This window comes from Schistocerca serialis, chromosome 4 (genome assembly GCF_023864345.2).
Source record: "Schistocerca serialis cubense isolate TAMUIC-IGC-003099 chromosome 4, iqSchSeri2.2, whole genome shotgun sequence".
Lineage (NCBI taxonomy): Eukaryota > Metazoa > Arthropoda > Insecta > Orthoptera > Acrididae > Schistocerca > Schistocerca serialis.
In genome coordinates, this window is record NC_064641.1 from 758,375,262 (window position 1) to 758,395,764 (window position 20,503).

General features: G+C 39.3%; 1 protein-coding gene across 1 annotated transcript in view; it reads right to left on the minus strand.

Moving 5' to 3' along the window:
* LOC126473304 (uncharacterized) overlaps window positions 1-20,503 on the minus strand; it is a 130,558-nt gene that overhangs the window by 33,267 nt on the left and 76,788 nt on the right. The window contains exon 8 of the mRNA XM_050100278.1: window positions 12,560-12,764. Within this exon, the coding sequence (XP_049956235.1) occupies window positions 12,560-12,764 (205 nt within the window). The remainder of the gene's footprint in view (window positions 1-12,559; window positions 12,765-20,503) is intronic.

Here is a 20,503-nt window from a genome sequence, read left to right on the forward strand (position 1 = left end):
GAAGTGTTTTTCACTTTTCTTAAAAACTATCTTCTAGTGTCTTTTTTCTTAGTCCACACACCTCACTCTTTCACCACTGTATTTCCTCACTGACATTGTATCTAACAAAAAGTTCAAACCAACCACAAAACTCGATGCAGAATGGTTTAACTGCAAATTCTCATTCATTTGTTGTAAACAGAAGAGTGCTGGAAACAGTATTGCCAACATGCATAATTTACACTAGAAATTCAGTGATGCGAAATATACAGAATTTTTAAAAAATTTTAACACTTTACACAGAAAAATACTGCCCACAGTGTTTGCACTTACTACTAACATATTAACCAAACAATATTTTGTGTGATTCTCAAAAGTTTTCGGATGGGGGTTTTCAAATAAATAATTCATAAAAACTTGTAAAAATGCAATTCTTTTACATTTTTAGTAATAAATATTTACATAATACATATACATGGGGCAGAGAAGACACTGTTTATAATTGCATCAGTAGCATCTGGTAATGGACAGAAAAGATAGTGTTCTGCGTCTTTCCGAATTAGAGGGGGAGGGGGAAAAAAAGGAAATTAAGTGGAAAAATTAACTTAAATTTCATATTTTTGTCTTAAATTTGTAAGCCAATGAGTGTGTGGGTATTAACCTAATTTCAACACAATGAAGAGGAAGCTTTAATGCTAAATATCTGCCAGGTCTAACACATATTTTTTCTGGAGAAATTCATGACCACGAGTTGAAGTGACCTGTGTGATCAGAGATGAAATCACCTCCGTTTAATGCCAAAATACACATTTACAGTGCAAAATTACATCTGTAAAAGCAACAAAAAGGAAATCACAATGTGGCCATAAACACTTCCTTAATATTCAATTTATGTCATCATGTCTTTGAAATTCCGCCTACTGCAATATACGTCTGCAGTTACTGATGCAAGGACTTCTGGAAAGACTGGAGAGATTTCTTCAATATCATTCCACATGCTACAACAATGTGTTCTTTTAAATCCTCTTGGGCCAGTGGAACTTTTATACGGACTTCATCTTTAGAGTTTATCCAACACAAAAAAGATCCAGTGGTAACAAATCAGGTGGACACATAGGAAAATTGATAATGTCTTCACATCCTACTCAGCGACCAGGAAATAAATGGGCGAGTGTTGTCCTAGCCACAAGTGAGTAATGAGAAGGGCACCAATCTTGCTGTTACCACATCTACATATTTAAAGTGGTATTTCCTCTAGGAGAGCCAGTAGCACTTTGGTAATAAATTGTCTGTATCTTTGAACCCTTAACCCATGCCTTTTTTTGTAAAATGAACATGCATGGTGTACTTTGTACACTTGTAAAGAATAGTTGTCTTTACGTTACCAAAGTAAATTTACATGAACAAAATCACTGTCTGATCTTCGTTTAATTAAATAGTGATGAAATAAACTTACATAATATGAGCTAAAGTGCTGTTTAATTAAAAAATAATGCAATAAACTTTCATTATATCACTCTGTTGCCACAGTCAGTGATACCCCACGTCATGACTCACTCGAAGCATTAAACAAATCAGTTGCATCAGATCCCAGCCAACCCTTTATTTGATTACTAATTATCTTGTAGACAATTGCCTCATTGTTGCATTTTGCTGCTGGATCATAATCTGGGTCATTTTCCTGCAAGCAAAATAAACTTTCTCACACCTAGCTCACTGTTTATTTTATATTACTGCTGCTTATTTGGACATACGACAACATAATTTACTACCGTGTTAGTTGAAACAATAACGAAGGAATAGATATGGGCTCGCAATTGTGAAACAAAAATGGAATGGTGCAAAACAACTTTATTTTTGGTTGGCACAGTTTATACACAAGTGCACCTGCTAGAGGGTTATGGTTCCTTCAATGAAGCAAGGATCAATCACGTAGTCTCCAATAACCCAACAGCAAACATTAACAACCTTTTGCCTCTGATGTTCAACCCACCTCAGCCAGAGCAGATTCTCAGCAACCCAATAACGCTTATTTCTTACATTCAGCTTTTGATAATTTGACTAAAGAGATTTCTCTGAAGAAAGAACCCGTTGTCCTGATTCTACATCAGAAACAAGCAACAGAATTCCATGTGTTTTCTGCAGTCCCATTGATTAATAAGCTGGTGAAGTTAGACATGATATGTATGGAAGCTCTCTGTGCACAGAATGTAAACAACACAGGGCTGACTTACTATGGAGGCACTCACAGTTTCTCTGGATGAAACATGTGGATTGTGTACAACAGTTGCCAGAACATTGTTTCACACTCTGCTCACTGCACGCTTTCTCCTTACAACCTTCATACTATTCCAGTGCCATTCCAATAAGAATTTCTAGCACACACTGAGAACAGTCATTCATTTTGGACATCGTCTGTTGGATTACCTTTGTTCATACAGATTAATTTTACTTCTGTGTTCTCTGTAAGGAAGTAGTACATCTAGTTTCACTTAGTTTGTGGAAGGCATTTAGTTTTACAAACTAACCAGCATTCCACATGTTAATGACACAGGGAATGAAAGCTAACTTTCTTATCCTACCCTTTTGTATAATTATCATTGCATCACAATACTCCATTTCTATTTCTATTCCACTTGTAAATGTAGTGAGAGAAAAACAAGTCTATATGCCTCCGGGTGAGTCTTAATTTCTGTTATCTCACCTTCATGGTTCATATGAAACATGTGCATTGGTGGCAGTAGAATTATTCTGCAGTCAGCTGCAGATGCCTGTTGTCTGGTTAGCTGCAAATGCCTAATGTCTGGTTAGCTGCAAATGCCTAATGTCTGGTTAGCTGCAAATGCCTAATGTCTGGTTAGCTGCAAATGCCTAATGTCTGGTTAGCTGCAAATGCCTAATGTCTGGTTAGCTGCAAATGCCTAATGTCCGGTTAGCTGCAAATGCCTAATGTCCGGTTAGCTGCAAATGCCTAATGTCCGGTTAGCTGCAAATGCCTAATGTCCGGTTAGCTGCAAATGCCTAATGTCCGGTTAGCTGCAAATGCCTAATGTCCGGTTAGCTGCAAATGCCTAATGTCCGGTTAGCTGCAAATGCCTAATGTCCGGTTAGCTGCAAATGCCTAATGTCCGGTTAGCTGCAAATGCCTAATGTCCGGTTAGCTGCAAATGCCTAATGTCCGGTTAGCTGCAAATGCCTAATGTCCGGTTAGCTGCAAATGCCTAATGTCCGGTTAGCTGCAAATGCCTAATGTCCGGTTAGCTGCAAATGCCTAATGTCCGGTTAGCTGCAAATGCCTAATGTCTTGGTTAGCTGCAAATGCCTAATGTCTAGTCACCTACAAATGCCTGTTGTCTAGTCACCTACAAATGCCTGTTGTCTAGTCACCTACAAATGCCTGTTGTCTAGTCACCTACAAATGCCTGTTGTCTAGTCACCTACAAATGCCTGTTGTCTAGTCACCTACAAATGCCTGTTGTCTAGTCACCTACAAATGCCTGTTGTCTAGTCACCTACAAATGCCTGTTGTCTAGTCACCTACAAATGCCTGTTGTCTAGTCACCTACAAATGCCTGTTGTCTAGTCACCTACAAATGCCTGTTGTCTAGTCACCTACAAATGCCTGTTGTCTAGTCACCTACAAATGCCTGCTGTCTAGTCACCTACAAATGCCTGCTGTCTAGTCACCTACAAATGCCTGCTGTCTAGTCACCTACAAATGCCTGCTGTCTAGTCACCTACAAATGCCTGCTGTCTAGTCACCTACAAATGCCTGCTGTCTAGTCACCTACAAATGCCTGCTGTCTAGTCACCTACAAATGCCTGCTGTCTAGTCACCTACAAATGCCTGCTGTCTAGTCACCTACAAATGCCTGCTGTCTAGTCACCTACAAATGCCTGCTGTCTAGTCACCTACAAATGCCTGCTGTCTAGTCACCTACAAATGCCTGTTGTCTAGTCACCTACAAATGCCTGCTGTCTAGTCACCTACAAATGCCTGCTGTCTAGTCACCTACAAATGCCTGCTGTCTAGTCACCTACAAATGCCTGCTGTCTAGTCACCTACAAATGCCTGCTGTCTAGTCACCTACAAATGCCTGCTGTCTAGTCACCTACAAATGCCTGCTGTCTAGTCACCTACAAATGCCTGCTGTCTAGTCACCTACAAATGCCTGCTGTCTAGTCACCTACAAATGCCTGCTGTCTAGTCACCTACAAATGCCTGCTGTCTAGTCACCTACAAATGCCTGCTGTCTAGTCACCTACAAATGCCTGCTGTCTAGTCACCTACAAATGCCTGCTGTCTAGTCACCTAGAAATGCCTGCTGTCTGAATTTTCTCAACAATATGAGGGTTGTTCAATAAGTAATGCCCCACATTTTTTTTCCTCAGAATATATTTATTGTTAAGAGTCAGAATTTGGTGACAACATCCATCAACATGTCTTGTCCATGTCCTATTTTTCTACATAGTCTCCATCACATTCTATGGCTGTATGCCAGCGATGTGGAAGAGCATGTGTTCCTTGCTGGTGAAAGCAAGGCGTAGCCATGTTTTCACTGCATGACTGACACACTCGTCATCTTCAAAATGTGTTCCCCATAGAGAATCTTTAAGTGGCCCAAGGAGATGGAATTCCGAGGGTGCCAGGTCTGGACTGTAGGGTGGATGAGGCATTGATGTCCAACCCAATTTGGTGACGTGTTCCTGGGTTCTCAGACTTGTGTGTGGGCGTGCATTATCATGTTGGAGCAACATTGTCCAATCAAACATGTCAAAAATGGTTCTTGAGTTTATTCAAAGTCTTCACGTTTGCCTCTGAATTGATGGTTGACCCTTTTGGTATCACATCCACGAGAATGACACTATCACAATCTCAGAAGATTGTCACCATGACTTTTCCAGCAGAAGGGGTTGTCTTGGATTTCTTCTTTTGTGGTGAATGAGGATGATGCCACTCCATAGACTGCCTTTTTGTTTCTGGCACAAAGTGGCACACCCAGCTTTGGTCCCGCATAACAATCGTGACAGAAGGGCCACTCTTTCGGTCTCGAAACGCTCCAACCATTCAGATGGAATGGCCTTTCTTTTAATCTTCTGGTCCACTGTGGGTATTTGTGGAACCCTTCGTGAGCACCTCTTCGAATATCCAAGAGTCTCGATCATTGCAGACACACTTCCAATGCTGACTGACAACTGTAGAGCCAATTGTCGAGTTGTGGTGCACCAGTCGGCACAAATAATGGCATCTACATGATTTAGCATGTCTGGAGCAGTGGCTGTGACAGGATGTCCCGAGCATGGCTGATCATGGAGCTCTGTTTCTGCATTTCCTGAAGCTGTAACTTTCTTTACACATTGCCCAACTCTACTCCTATCAGCTGTAGCATTGCCATATGCTGCACACAAACATTTACGGATGTTCAGCACAGTTTCTTTTTCTGCACGTAAGAATTCAATAACAGCACACTGCTCCTAGCAAATCGTATGTAGATGCCATTTTGGCACTGTACTACGGCTCTGACATCTGCCAGAACGGTTCGAAATTTGACCAGCGCACAGAACAAACATCAAATGTGAAGCACCAAGGACATTCGTCTATGTATATTAATGGATTTTCAAAAAAAAAAAAAAAAAAATTATGGGGCATTACTTATTGAACGACCCTCATACTTTCATGTTGATCAAATACATATGTAACAAATCTAGCTTTTAAATTGCTTCCATGTCTTCTTTTAACGTCACCTGGTGGTTAAATGAGCTACACTTTCTCAAAATTGTCCCAGTAAACTGAAGTTGATTATTTGCCTTCGCTACTTCACATTCCTTGTGTTCATTCCACATCATATCATTCTGTAACATTATGCCTACATACTTAACTTTAGTGATGTAGCCAAGCAGCATGTCACTAATACTGTATGTAACAGTATAGGGTTATTTTTCCCTACTCATCTGCATTAACTTACATTTAGAGCAAGCTGCCATTCATCACACCAAATAGAAATTCTGTCTAATTCATCCTCTAACCTCCTACAGTCACTCAAAAATGATACATTCCCATGTACTACAGCGGCATCAGCAAACAGTTGCAGACAGCTGCTTGCCCTACGCATCAGATCATGGACAAGAGCAGTCCTACCACATTTACCTGGGGGCACACCTGGAGAAAACCAGGTCTCTGGTGAACATTCGCCTTCGAGGACATCAAATTGGGTTCAAATGCTTAAGAAGTGTTCAAGCCACTCACATATCTGGAAAACTATTCTATATGCTTGGACCATAGTTAAGAGTCTGCAGTACAGCACCACGTCAAATGATTTCCAGGAAATATAGGAATATGGACTCCGCCTACTGCCTTTCATCAATGGTTAGCAGGATATCATGCAAGAAAAGGGCAACCTGAGTTTTGGAAGAGTGATGCTTTCTAAATCCATCATGATTTATGGACAGGTGTTTTTCCATCTCAAGGACATTTATTATATTATCTCAGGATATGTTCAAGAATTCTGCAGCATAATGGTATTGAGGATATTGGTCTATAATTCTGTGGGGTAATTCTTTTACCCTTCTTATACATACAAGTTACTTCCACTTTTTCTAATCACTTGGGACTTTGTGCTGGGTGAGATATTCGCTATAAGGTCGTAGAGAACTCCTGTAATACCACGTTTTCTATGAGATTGAAAACTAACATTCAACTCTTTGTATCCATGTAGTGAAGTGTCAAACTACTGGCCAAAGACAATGATGATTCAGCACTAACTGTATTAGTCAATCTATATGCATTGTGTGTCTTGCTACATTCTTCTGTTGTCAGCATAATGTTAAAGAAATAGTTATTATTGGGATCTTTTTGTTAATTTACATTTTAGCTGCTGGAATGTTGCAATGCATGGAATGAAAGATGCCATTGTTACTATTGTGAAATATTGTGGATGTAATTTAATAATATGGAGTCAATAAATTCAAGACTTGTCTGTAAATTCAGGGTGAGGCTGAATCCAATACTTTTCTCATTTCACCTAAACTGTAGCAGTTTCAGGAATATGTGGCATGGAACTGGAAGGCGACTGAGCCGCTCGCTACAAGCCTGAATACGACTGAAAACATTATTTCATCAATTGCAACAGATCACTCCATCTCAATATTCCGGCTCGCATGATGACTGTGTAGCCAGTCCAACTCATTTCAAGCCATTTTTCACTTCATCTCAATAAAATTAGTCCCACGTTCTTAAGATTGGTGAAGCATATATAGAATTTGCAAAAGACATTAATACTTAAATACATATAACTCCATCAACACTTAACTTTTATAGGAAAGGGAAGGAATAATATACTCTCTGTAATACCTAATTCGGATTCCATCCAGACTAGGTGACTTACTTGTTTCCAAATCGTTCAGTTGCTTCTCAATGCCAGGGTTGTCTATTATTATGTCCTCCATAGGAGAGTCTGTGCCATAGTCAAACAACGGTATGTCTGTACAATCCCGCTGCATGAATGATTTCTTAAACACAAGGGACAGTGGTGCAAGTCCACATCAATCTTGGTACATTAGTCTACCAACTTTCACATGTTGACATCCGTGCATTCTTTTTTGAACCAACAGTCTCTGCTTCCTCAGCATTTCCTGAATTTCATTATTAAACTATGATGGGTCTTTTCAGTCCTTAATCTGCTTTCTTGGCACATACTTCTCTAGAATGTGATCTACAATCAGTTTAAGCTTTGCCCATAATTCCTATACATCCATTATATTGGAACTTAATGATGTCCACTCACTTCTAAGTAAGGTGTTAACAACTGCTTATCTGCTCTTTCCAGCATAAATACACTCCTAACCTTATTAATGGATTTAATAACTTTAGTAATCATCATTGCTATGATGACACCATGATGACTAATTCCTTCTTCACACCGACACAGTTGATAAGATATAAAATATTTCCATTTCACATAGGTTGTCATACTAACTGTGAAGATGTTCCATGAAAATGTGAGCAACTACTTCACGTCCATGTCCACGGTAACATCACTTGCATTGAATCCATAAACATCCCAGGGTACATTCTATACATTTATGTTGTCCGCAACTAAAACGAAAGATTGAGGTATTTCTGCACTACTGAGAGTGGACGTTCTTTGAATGATTTTATGACTGTTACAGCAGAACAGAGTGGCTGGTCAAAACATCCAATGATTAACTGGGTTCAAATGGTTCAAATGGCTCTGAGCACTATGGGACTCAATTGCTGAGGTCATTAATCCCCTAGAACTTAGAACTAGTTAAACCTAACTAACCTAAGGACATCACAAACATCCATGCCCGAGGCAGGATTCGAATCTGCGACCGTAGCGGTCTTGCAGTTCCAGACTGCAGCACCTTTAACCGCACGGCCACTTCGGCCGGCCGATTAACAGGGAGGGAGGGAGGAAGAAAGTAAGATTAGAGTTTAAGGTCCCACTGACATCGAGGTCATCAGAAATGGGGTTAACTCATGTTCATCTAGACCAGTCACTCATATCCAGATAACTTTATAATTGGATTTGATTTCAGCCTCAACAAACACAATAATTTTGTTAATTACAATAAACACTCTGCCCCCTATAGGATCTAACCTGTCTTTCTGATGTACATCCCATATCTCATTAATTATTTTGGTGGTTGTTACCACAGGTTTCATTCAGCTCTCAGTTCTGAGAGCCTTTTAGCAAGGCAGTAAATTCAGGAATGTTTAGACAATATACTGCTAAAATTTTGATAGCTGAAGCGCCTTTGCTTTGCCTGCGATCTGATTTCCTTCTCAGCTGACATTACACATTTTGTTAGTTCATATGAAATCAGTAACTTCCTGATAAGACAGCAATCAGTTTAATGTTCAAAACACGTAAATCCTAAGTTACAAATATTATAATTTCTTCAAAACAAGCAACCAGATTTTGGAGATTGAAATGCTGTTGTAGTTGTGTCTTTTAGAATTACGATACTGGCAACATTAATTACAACAGCTTCATTTTGTAGAGCAATGCTGATACTAATATTTCTGCAATTAATAGAGCCACGAAAAGAAACTATATGTCACTTCATGAACACTTTCTCACGATCAATCTGGGTGAAAACAGAATTACTATACCTTAAAGGGTTAAAGAAATAATTTTAAAATTTTATTTTATACATTTTCTAGGTGTGATCAGATATGGAACGACTTAAAGAATATATAAATGTAGATTACAAACACCGTGGTACAGTTAATGTACAAAAACAGTTTTTGATGTGAACAGCTTAGCTGAATCACCCTGTATATCTTGTTAGTGTGTGGCTTGGTGATTAAACAAGTTAAGTGTCAGACTACAGATCTAAAGATAAGGTAAGCACCACACAAAGCTTAGGCCTCAGGCCAGATCAAACAAGTCGACTGCTGCCTACAAGGTGGTACGAGGAGCAATCTCTGATCACGGTACATGTGATCAGCATGTTATCAATCCCTCCAGCTGTTACTGCCAATAGATGAACCTGCTGGTGCTGCTTATTTACTCAAGCAGCTCCTTATGTGGCCTCACAAGGGGCTCCCTACCTCAGAAAACAAAATCTAAGAAGGGGTCTAGGAATTGAATCCAGATCCCTCTGCATTGAAGACAGAGATACTAAGCGTTTGGCTACAAATCTAAAAGTTTACGGTTCAATACTAATTTGGTATTATAATCTTTCTCTGTCAGTTATTGGTTCTTTCACCTCTGACAATTATTTGAATATGGGAAAAATGACAAGTAGCACCAAGGTTTGGAGCTCATGTTAAAGATGTGGGTCCCCCTATAACTGGCTGTCATTCTCTAATCAGCCCTCAGGTCAAGGACAATTTTAGTTAGTTCTTGTTGCCAATATTTTTAGTGGTTACATATTCTGAAGCTACTTAATAGCTGCACAGAAAAGCATCTACAGACTAGGATGAAATTTCAGTTTTATTGAAGAAATGTAAATAGAAGTCATTTACACTATCAGGTCACTTAGGAAGATATGTTCTGTAAGGAGGTATATTCCAGGCCAAGCTGAACTGCCGGTTGTCAAAAACTTTTATAAAAATGGGTGAGGAGGAGTTAGAGGGGGAAGGGATCTCCAAAGTACAGGGATGATGTCTTACTTTTACCTTTGGACAAACTGACTGAGTAAATAATGCCTAACAATAACAAATTTCCATTTGTTAAAAGAATTTTCGAAGTGAACACACGTGAACAGTGCAGTTTGCTTCTTATGCACTTGTCAAGAGCAACGACAGTTCATAACCAGCAGAAGTATTCTTTGTTCTCTCCAAACCTTTTGGTGGTGTACACCTTGTTTTACTTTTATCAGTATTTGAAACAAACGAGGTAAAATGGAAAACTCATGTTTCATTAGAATTATAGTTAAAAGATAGGTAATATTATTCAAAAATAGTACAAGGTGGCAAAAACAAATCTGGCACGACATCCTTCTTAGCATTTTGTGACAACGCAGCTGACAGAAATCTTTCATTGAGCTCTATGGTGGCTTCTTCCAGAATTTTCTGTAAAGAGCAGTTTCACTAGGGTAACTTATTTCATGTCAGAATTATAAACATTCTCTAGGCTAGTTTCCTTATTGCCATTCTCTATAAAAATAGTTCTTATATTAAAGAAGAGACCTATTGAGATTTATAGTTAAGGTGAAAACAATGTCATTATGTATAAGAACTATTCATCAGTTATAATATCACTACATGTTGTAAATTACAGTCCCTCGCTGTGTTTTTCTGCCTGTATGTATCTCTCAAACTACTGCACGTATTTTCATTTATGTAATATAATTAGATAGATGATAAGATCTACTCGCTGAGTGGCAGCAGGAGAAAATGTATATAGAGGTTATAGATATGTGCAAGCTTTTGGAACCAATGGTTCTTTCTTCTGGCAGTCGGGTTGGGTGGCAAGAAAGAGGGATAAAGGGAAAGGACTGGTGAGGTTTTAAGAAATGGGGAGCAGTTCTGAGTGGCTTCTCTGAATTCTCCCTATTTAGTGAACCATGCAAGTCCTTTTCCTTCATCTCTTCTTTTTCCTTCAACATTTCTGGCAGAAGGAGGAGCCATTGGCCCTGAAGGCATGCACATTTCTTTAGCCTTTATGTGTGTTTTCTCCTACTGCCACTGGTGAGCAGATTTACTGCCACTGGTGAGCAGATTTTTTATCTATCCAATTATATTTTCAAAAACAGATTATTTTTGTTGATATATTGGTTTTCATTGAGTGCCAATATGAAAAGGATAGATTGCTACTCACCATATAGTTGAGATGTTGAGTCGTAGACAGGCACAACAAAAAGATCAGTAAACACGTAAGCTTTCAGCCAGAAGGCCTTCTTCTGAAATAGACTACTGAGGCCAGCGAGACACAGTGGTTTTGTGTGTGTGTGTGTGTGTGTGTGTGTGTGTGTGTGTGTGTGTGTGTGTGTGTGTGTCTTTTTGTTTTTTTGTCTATTTCATAAGAAAAGCTTCTGGCCAAAAGTTTGTGTGTTTAGCAGTGTTTTTGTTGCGCCTGTCTGCAACTCAACATCTCCGATACATGGTGATTAGCAATCTACCCTTTTCATTTTGCCATTATTCAATTATGTATTTTCCACAGTTTGGTTTTCCACTAATAGACAGACTGATTCCCAAGGAAGGTTTGTGTACATAATTTATAAACATATTGTGCAAATTGACTGAACTATGATGATGATGATGATGATGATGATGATGATGATGGTTGTCGATTACACCATACCCTCTGAGAACCCTCCCGATGTGCGTAGCTTAAATTGTAGAATTTGGAGTTACCATTCAATTACCTAATGTTGTCCACTGGATTTTACTCACAGCTGTACAGAGTAGTCCATATATAAAATTACCTCAATACCAAACAAGTCATCCCATGGTAGACAACACTTAGTGCTACCCACACAATGCCAGGGACAATCATCAGTTCTCACTGTTTATTATCTCTCTCCATCTTATATGTATTAGTGAGATAACAAGAACAGTTTTCATAGTGGTAGCAAAAGGCAGATATCAAAGGCAAATGATGCTTATGCCACAGAAACAAACTTTGTTAATTCGCTATTAAAACATTAATGAAAGAAAAATTAGTTTATGCAATGACTTGTATCATAGTGCATTTATATACAATTGATTATAAATGATATTAGCAGAAACTTTTCGCTCTTGTCAAGCATATGGGACAGCTTGATGCATGTTCCACAACTGCAGTCTTGGTTTTAAATGAAATGTCAGCACCAGTTGCAAAAGTGCAACTGGTGCTGGCATTTTATTCAAAAGAATTTTAAGCAATAATTTTGACTTACTCTTACTTGCAGTGAAACACAGAATATTTGTACTGAGGTCTGATAAACTGTACTATGGACTGAAACTGTGCAATATAGCAGAAATGTTTTTGGGATGTAAATAAAAATACATTTAAATATTTTTATACAATATGCAGTTCATAGTCATTTGACAACAAATAGTTAATTTTAGAATAATTTACTAGGTTTCAACATACTTTAATAATTAAATTATGAATACACAACAAACCTAAACGGTTTAACACCAGAATGTGTCAACATATGTATCTTGAGATTAGACTTATTTTGGAACATCTTGCCACAACGATCACATGTGCAGGCTCCAACAATATCTTTGTGATGGACTTCTTTCATATGTCTCTGTAAGGCTGCACGAGACCCAAGGAGTTTGAGGCATATCTTACACTGGAATTCTCGCAAGACTTCAGCCATATCTGAAAAATTGTTGGAACAAAATGAAAGTCATCAAGCAAATGTGTATCCATGATAATGAAACTGACAAGTGAGAAAACAAAATAAAGCTCAAATTGCAACACCTACCAAAATAACAGAAAGACAGTGAATCCTGCACAAGATCAGATACTTCAACAATAATTCTAGTTCTGTTTATTTAAGGTGCAACTTGTGAACTACTTTGAATTTTGTGTGTTGATAATCATTTCCCTATCAATTCTTTCACACTGGTGATGTGATTGATGCGTAGTGTGCTGTAGACGAGCGCTAGACCCACTCAGCCATGCTCGCAGTACGGCACATTTTTCGTGCTCCCTGCGGCGCTACTCTCTCCTGCTTTCACACACTTAGTTTTGTCGCAATTATTGGACATTATACTGTATGTTTATTCAGGAAAATATTTATACAAATCACTAATGTTTTTGATATTGTGTGTCATGTCTGTGCACAAATCCAAGTCTGGGGACGTCAATGGAGTAGCACGTGAACCTGATGTAGAAGCAGCTACAGTAGGTGTTTCATGTTCATCATCAGATTCAGACAATGATTCACTTTCATCTTCGGAGTCACTACGCAGTATGAGAGAATGAGCTTTGTCCACAGTACATCACTTATCTGATATATCACTTCTAGTAGAAACTAATAACACATCACTTCAGATTAGAAACAAGGCAGCAAATGAGCAGTTAAGCAGGCTGAACAAAGCCGCTAGATGGTGCTTATGTCAAACTTCGACACAAGTCGAGAGTAGTGAAGCGGAGAAATATGACGCGAGGCAGAACTGCTACAGCAGTTCACCGGCTGGGCAGCACGGGCTGCACTCGAATACTGCAGCAGTCCACGAGCTGAACGACACATTTGCTCCCAACTTCTGTAGAAGTTCACTGTGGCGAAAGGGTTAAGACAGTCCTAGCATTCATACCGGATGTCCCTAATGATTAGTATCAAAATTACGCAGATCACAGAGAATGAAACTGATTTTTTGCTATTAAAAACCAGTGATAAAAAATGAATACTTTAGGCCATATGATGACTTAAATGTGGGTCAGGCACATATTTGTAAACAGCTTGTTTCATAACAAATAAGTGCTTTCCACTTCAGTGTTGGTAGCACTACCTCAAAAAACAATACTGAGCTGTCTGTGATTTGTCAATTATGGAGTTTATCACTATTTACAATTTATGGTGTGCACCACACACCATTATTCATTGCAGGAACTAGTATATGTGCAATTAATGGATCGTGCACATGAATGTAGTAACCGGAAAGCCAAATGAATGTAGAGAATACAGCTTTGCTGCAGGTATAATCTTAATTCCAAGAAATTTATCACTGTGGATACAAAGTTATGAGGAATTAGGTTGTTCAAGTTACAGAAAGTTGGCCAAGGTTCTAGGCAAAGAATTGTTTGCACAGTAGAATTTAAGGTGATGGTGTTGGACTGCAAAAAGATGGTTCATCAATAAGCATACAATCCGGTGGTCATAACTTTGAACAGCTGATACAGGTCTTTAAGTTGTTCCTGAAAGCTGTATATTTTCTATGTAAAGAAAAGAAACATTTTTGTTTCTGACTAATAGTGCCTTATCTCAAAATGCTCAGTTTAGGAACCCCACCCACCAGCAACTCTGTTTAGCGTAACTTGGCAAACAAGTTTGGTGTTTGAAACATATGTCGTTTCAGTCTGATATAAAATGTAAGCTGACATATGCCTGAGAGAGTGGTAACTGCAATTCTGTTAATGTAATTTCTTCTGAACTGTTCTGGATAGGACAACAATAATTGACCGACTAATTCTGATGTAAAAAGTCAGTTGCAACCAAGAATCCACAATATAAGAGTCAACATCAATTATTTCCCGAAATTCTCACTAACAGACTAAACTGATTAAATTCCTATAACAGCAATTTATTTTATTAGATTTTAAGACTACGTAAGCCATGGACCTTGGAGAGGTGGAGCATCTTGCTTGCCTCAATGATACAGATGGCATCCACAACTGAGGATTATTTACGGAGAGGCCACAGTAACAAATGAATCCTGAAGAGGGACAGAGGCCTTTTCAGTAGATGTAAATCACTGACTGATCTGGCCTTGTAACATTAGCCAACATGGTCTTTCTGTTATGATACTGCAGGAATCTGAAAGCAAGAGGAAACTTTAGCCATTATCATCCCCCCCCCACACCTCTCGTGCATGCAACTCTACTGTATGGCATAAACTCAGGGTAATGCCGTCAACATGTAAAACAATACACATTCTATTGGCAAAAATGTTGGATGTCTGATCCCTTAATCAAGTAGGCACATTAGGAAAATGTAGAAAGGAAAATGGATGGGTTGAAGTTAGATATAGTGGAAATTAGTGAAGTGGGGTGGCAGGAAGAACAGGCCTTCTGGTCAGTTCAGGACATGGTTATCAACACAGAACAGATAATGCGTAAGTAGGCCTAATAATGAAAAATGAAATAGGATGAACAGGATAGTGAATGCATTATTGTTGCCAAGATAGACACAAAACCAACACCCACCACAGTAGTACAAGCTCACATGCCTACTAGCTGTGCTGATGAGGCGACAACACCTGATTTAAGAATCATGAAAGAAGATTACATATGTGGAAGAGACCTGGCAATACTGGAGGGTTTCACACTGATTATATAATGACAAGACAAGGGCTTAATAATCAGATTTTATTACACTACAAGGGATTTTCAGGAGCAGATGTGGACTCCGACCATGTTTTTGTTGTTTTTGTGGTCTTCAGTCCTGAGACTGGTTTGATGCAGCTCTCCATGCTACTCTATCCTGTGCAAGCTGCTTCATCTCCCAGTATGTACTGCAGCCTACATCCTTCTGAACCTGCTTAGTGTATTCATCTCATGGTCTCCCTCTACGATTTTTACCCTCCACACTGCCGTCCAATGCTAAACTGGTGATCCCTTGATGCCTCAGAACATGTCCTACCAACCGATCCCTTCTTCTAGTCAAGTTGTGCCACAAACTTCTCTTCTCCCCAATTCTATTCAATACCTCCTTATTAGTTATGTGATCTACCCATCTAATCTTCAGCATTCTTCTGTAGCACCACATTTCGAAAGCTTCTATTCTCTCCTTGTCCAAACTATTTATCGTTCACATTTCACTCCCATACATGGCTACACTCCATACAAACCACTTTCAGAAACGACTTCCTGACACTTAAAGCTACACTCAATGTTAACAAATTTCTGTTCTTCAGAAAGGCTTTCCTTCCCATTGCCAGTCTACATTTTATATCCTCTCTTCTTTGACCATCATCAGTTATTTTGCTCCCCAAATAGCAAAACTCCTTTATTACTTTAAGTGTCTCACTTCCTAATCTAATTCCCTCAGCATCACCCGATTTAATTTGACTACATTCCATTATCCTCATTTTGCTTTTGTTGATGTTCATCTTATATTCTCCTTTCAAGACACTGTCCATTCCGTTCAACTGCTCTTCCAAGTCCTTTGCTGTCTCTGACAGAATTACAATGTTATCGTCGAATCTCAAAGTTTTTATTTCTTCTCCATGGATTTTAATACCTACTCTGAATTTTTCTTTTGTTTCCCTTACTGCTTGCTCAGTATACAGATTGAATAACATCGTGGAGAGGCTACAACCCTGTCTCACTCCCATCCCAACCACTGCTTCCCTTTCATGTCCCTCAACTCTTATAACTGCCATCTGGTTTCTGAACATATTGTAAATAGCCTTTCACTCCCTGTATTTTACCCCTGCCACCTTCAGAATTTGAAAGAGAGTATTCCAGTCAACATGGTCAAAAGCTAAGTCTACAAATGCTAGAAGCGTAGGTTTGCCTTTTCTTAATCTAGGTTCTAAGGTAAGTAGTAGGGTCAGTATTGCCTCACATGTTTCAATATTTCTACAGAATCCAAACTGATCTTCCCCAAGGTCAGCTTCTACCAGTTTTTCCATTCGTCCATAAAGAATTAGCATTAGTATTTTGCAGCCGTGACTTATTAAACTGACAGTTCAGTAATTTTCACATCTGTCAACACCTGTTTTCTTTGGGATTGGAATTATATTCTCGAAGTCTGAGGGTATTTCACCTGTCTCATACATTTTTCTCACCAGATGGTAGAGTTGTGTCAGGACTGGCTCTCCCAGGGCTGTCAGTAGTTCTAATGGAATGTTGTCTACTCCCAGGGCCTTGTTTCGACTTAGGTCTTTCAGTGCTCTGTCAAACTCTTCACGCAGTATCATATCTCCCATTTCATCTTCATATACATCCTCTTCCATTTCCGTAACATTGCTCTCAAGTACATCACCCTTGTATAGACCCTCTATATACTCCTTCCACCTTTCTGCTTTCCCTTCTTTGCTTAGAACTGGGTTTCCATCTGAGCTCTTGATATGAATATCAAGTGGTTCTCTTTTCTCCAAAAGTCTCTTTAATTTTCCTGTAGGCAGTATCTATCTTACCCCTAGTGAGATAAGCCTCTACATCCTTACATTTGTCCTCTAGCCATCCCTGCTTAGCCATTTTGCACTTCCTGTCAATATCATATTTCAAGCGTTTGTATTCCTTTTTGTCTGCTTCATTTACTGCATTTTTATATTTTCTCCTTTCATCAATTAAATTCAATATTTCTTCTGTTACCAAGGATATCTACTAGCCCTCGTCTTTTTACCTACTCTGACCATAATTTATGTTTAATAACTGCAAACTGAAGCTGAAGAAATTACAAAATGGTAGCATGTTAAAGAGATGGAATCTGATTGGCATGAAGAAATCAGAAGTAGTTAGGAGTTTCTGAGGGAGGATTATGCAACATTGGACTAAAATGGGGAAAGGAACAGAGGGCATAGATAATTTTTTCCTGGGAGTGGGGGGGGGGGGGGGGGGGGGGGGGGGGCGAATGATAATTTCTGTTCAAGTAAAAGATGTTTATTCAGGGGCAAATTCCAAAGTATCAGCAGCTGAATTGTGAAATTGTTTCAATGTTTAGAACTGGAACACAAGTTGCATCTACTCAAAAATCTGGTACAGACAAATGAACTGAAAGAACTGTAGTAGAGATCACTCTGTAAACCTGGAGTACTTAGCACCTGCAGACAGTATGTCATGCGACAGTCCACTTTAAATGCTTTCTTTCCCAGCATAGTTGCCCTTATATTGCTTAATATTTCAAATCGTCACCATTGCTTCAGTTACTTCTGTTAACAAACCAAGAAATGTCATTTTTCAGACATGAAGTTGGAAATTGAGAAACGTTAACACTTTTTTTAAAAGTAGTTGTTGGTCCCATGATGGTTCCTAAAAAGAGGCAATGGTCATGTGAAATGAAACTTCCTGGCAGATTAAAACTGTGTGCCAGACCGAGGCTCGAACTCGGGACCTTTGCCTTTCGCACTCAAGTGCTCTACCATCTGAGCTACCCAAGCACGACTCATGCCCCATTCTCACAGCTTTACTTCTGCCAGTATCTCGTCTCCTACCTTCCAAACTTTACAGATGCTCTCCTGCGGATCTTGCAGAACTAGCACTCCTGAAAGAAAGGATATTGCGGAGACATGGCTTAGCCACAGTCTGGGGGATGTTTCCAGAATGGGTAGCTGTCCATTCCCACAAAATTAATACAAAATTGCACTTATCTCTTACTCAAGAATTCTTCCTTTTTTCTTCTGTTGCAATCCTGTTAAGTCACAGTCTATTCCACCTACACTATGTGATCAAAAGTATCTGGACACCCCCAAAAATAAACGCTTTTCATATTAGGTGCATTGTGGTGCCACCTAATGCCATGTACTCCACATCAGCGACCTCAGTAGTCATTAGACATCGTGAGAGAGCAGAATGGGGCACTCCTCGGAACACTCAGACTTCGAACTTGGTCAGGTGATTGGGTGTCACGTATCACATGATTGGTTGTGATACGTCTAAACATTTCCACTGTTTCTGGTGTGACAGTGAAGTGGAAACGTGAAGGGACACATACAGCACAAAAGCGTACAGGCCGACCTCGTCTGTTGATTGACAGAGACCATAGACAATTGAAGAGGGTCATAGTGTGTAATAGGCAGACATCTATCCAGATTGTCAGACAGGAATTCCAAGCTGCAACAGGATCCACTGCAAGTACTATAACAGTTAGGTGCGAGGTGAGAAAACTTTGATTTCATGGCCGAGCGGCTGCTCATAAGCCATACATCACACTGGTAAATGCCAAACACCACCTCGCCTGGAGTAATGAGTGTAAATATTGGACAATTGAACAGTGGAAAACTGTAGTGTGGAGTGACAAATCACAGCACACAGTGTGGTGATCTGATGATATGGCATGGGTATGGCGAATGACCAGTGAACGTCATCTGCCAGCGTGTGTAGTGCCAACAGTAAAATTCGGTGGCGGTGATGTTGTGGTGCGGTGGCGTTTTTCATGGAGGGGGCTTTCACCCCTTGTTGTTTTGCATGGTACTATCACAACATAGGCCTACATTGATGTTTTAAGCACATTCTTGCTTCCCACTGTTAAAGAGCGATTCGGTGATGTCGATTGCATCTTTCAACACGATCAAGCACCTGTTCATAATGCACGGCCTGTGGCGGAGCGGTTACGCGACAATAACATCCCTGTAATTGAATGGCCTGGTCAGAGTCCTGACCTGAATCCTAACACCTTTGAGATGTTTTGGAACAATGACTTCATGCCAGGCCTCACTGACCGACATCAATACCTCTCCTCAATCTAGCACTCTATGAAGAATAGGCTGCCATTCCCCAAGAAACCTTCCAGCAACTGATTGAACATATGCCTGAGACAGTGGAAGCTGTCATCAAAGCTAAGGGTGAGCCAACACCATATTGAATTCCAGCATCACCAATGGAATGCGCCACGAACTTTTAAGTCATTTTCAGCCTGGTGTCCGGATACTTTTGATCACATAGTGTATCTTCCTCTTTTTGGTTCAAGATTTATAGCAACATATTTCTTTCTTTCCTTCTTATATCTTCCCCCCTACATTTTCCAATTATGTACAGTTATTGCTGCAGGCAAGCATGAAGGTTTGATAACTGTGTCTAGATGTTTTATTTTAAGCTCTTGTGTTATTGGCAGCTTATTGTTAAGTGCCTTTGTTATTTGATCTCCTAGCTATAGCTACTCGTCATCACCTTGTTAAGAACTTTTATTCCTTCTATTAACCCCAAAACTCCTGGGAGCCTTTTCAATTTTTGTCATACATTCTGTTTTCTTGTATGTAACATGTAGTCATTTTTACTTTATTGTAGAGCTCTTCAGAACTATTCTTCACTTACAGACATTTTTGTAAGCCTAATATATTATCTGTGCATGCCAATCGAAATATTCTAACTGTTTTTTTCTCTCCCAGTTCTGAATCCTCTTCATATGATTTTCTGTATCACTCTACAACAATTTTTTCATGGGCACAGTTAAATAAAACTAATGTTATATTTCATCTTGTTCAAGTGTTTACGAGACAAATAATACTACACATATCTATCTGAGGATATACCACTAACCATCAATTGAAGGTAGCACCGAGCACCAGGCATACAAATACAATAGGTCCTTTTTCATTGTTCATCTTTCCTCTCTACATATATATTCTTCTCTTGCCACCTACCTCTTTGCCCAAGCACATTCGAATGACTGCACATACACACACTATCTGTTTGCAAATCATGCACCATGTAACAACTTTTGTGGCACT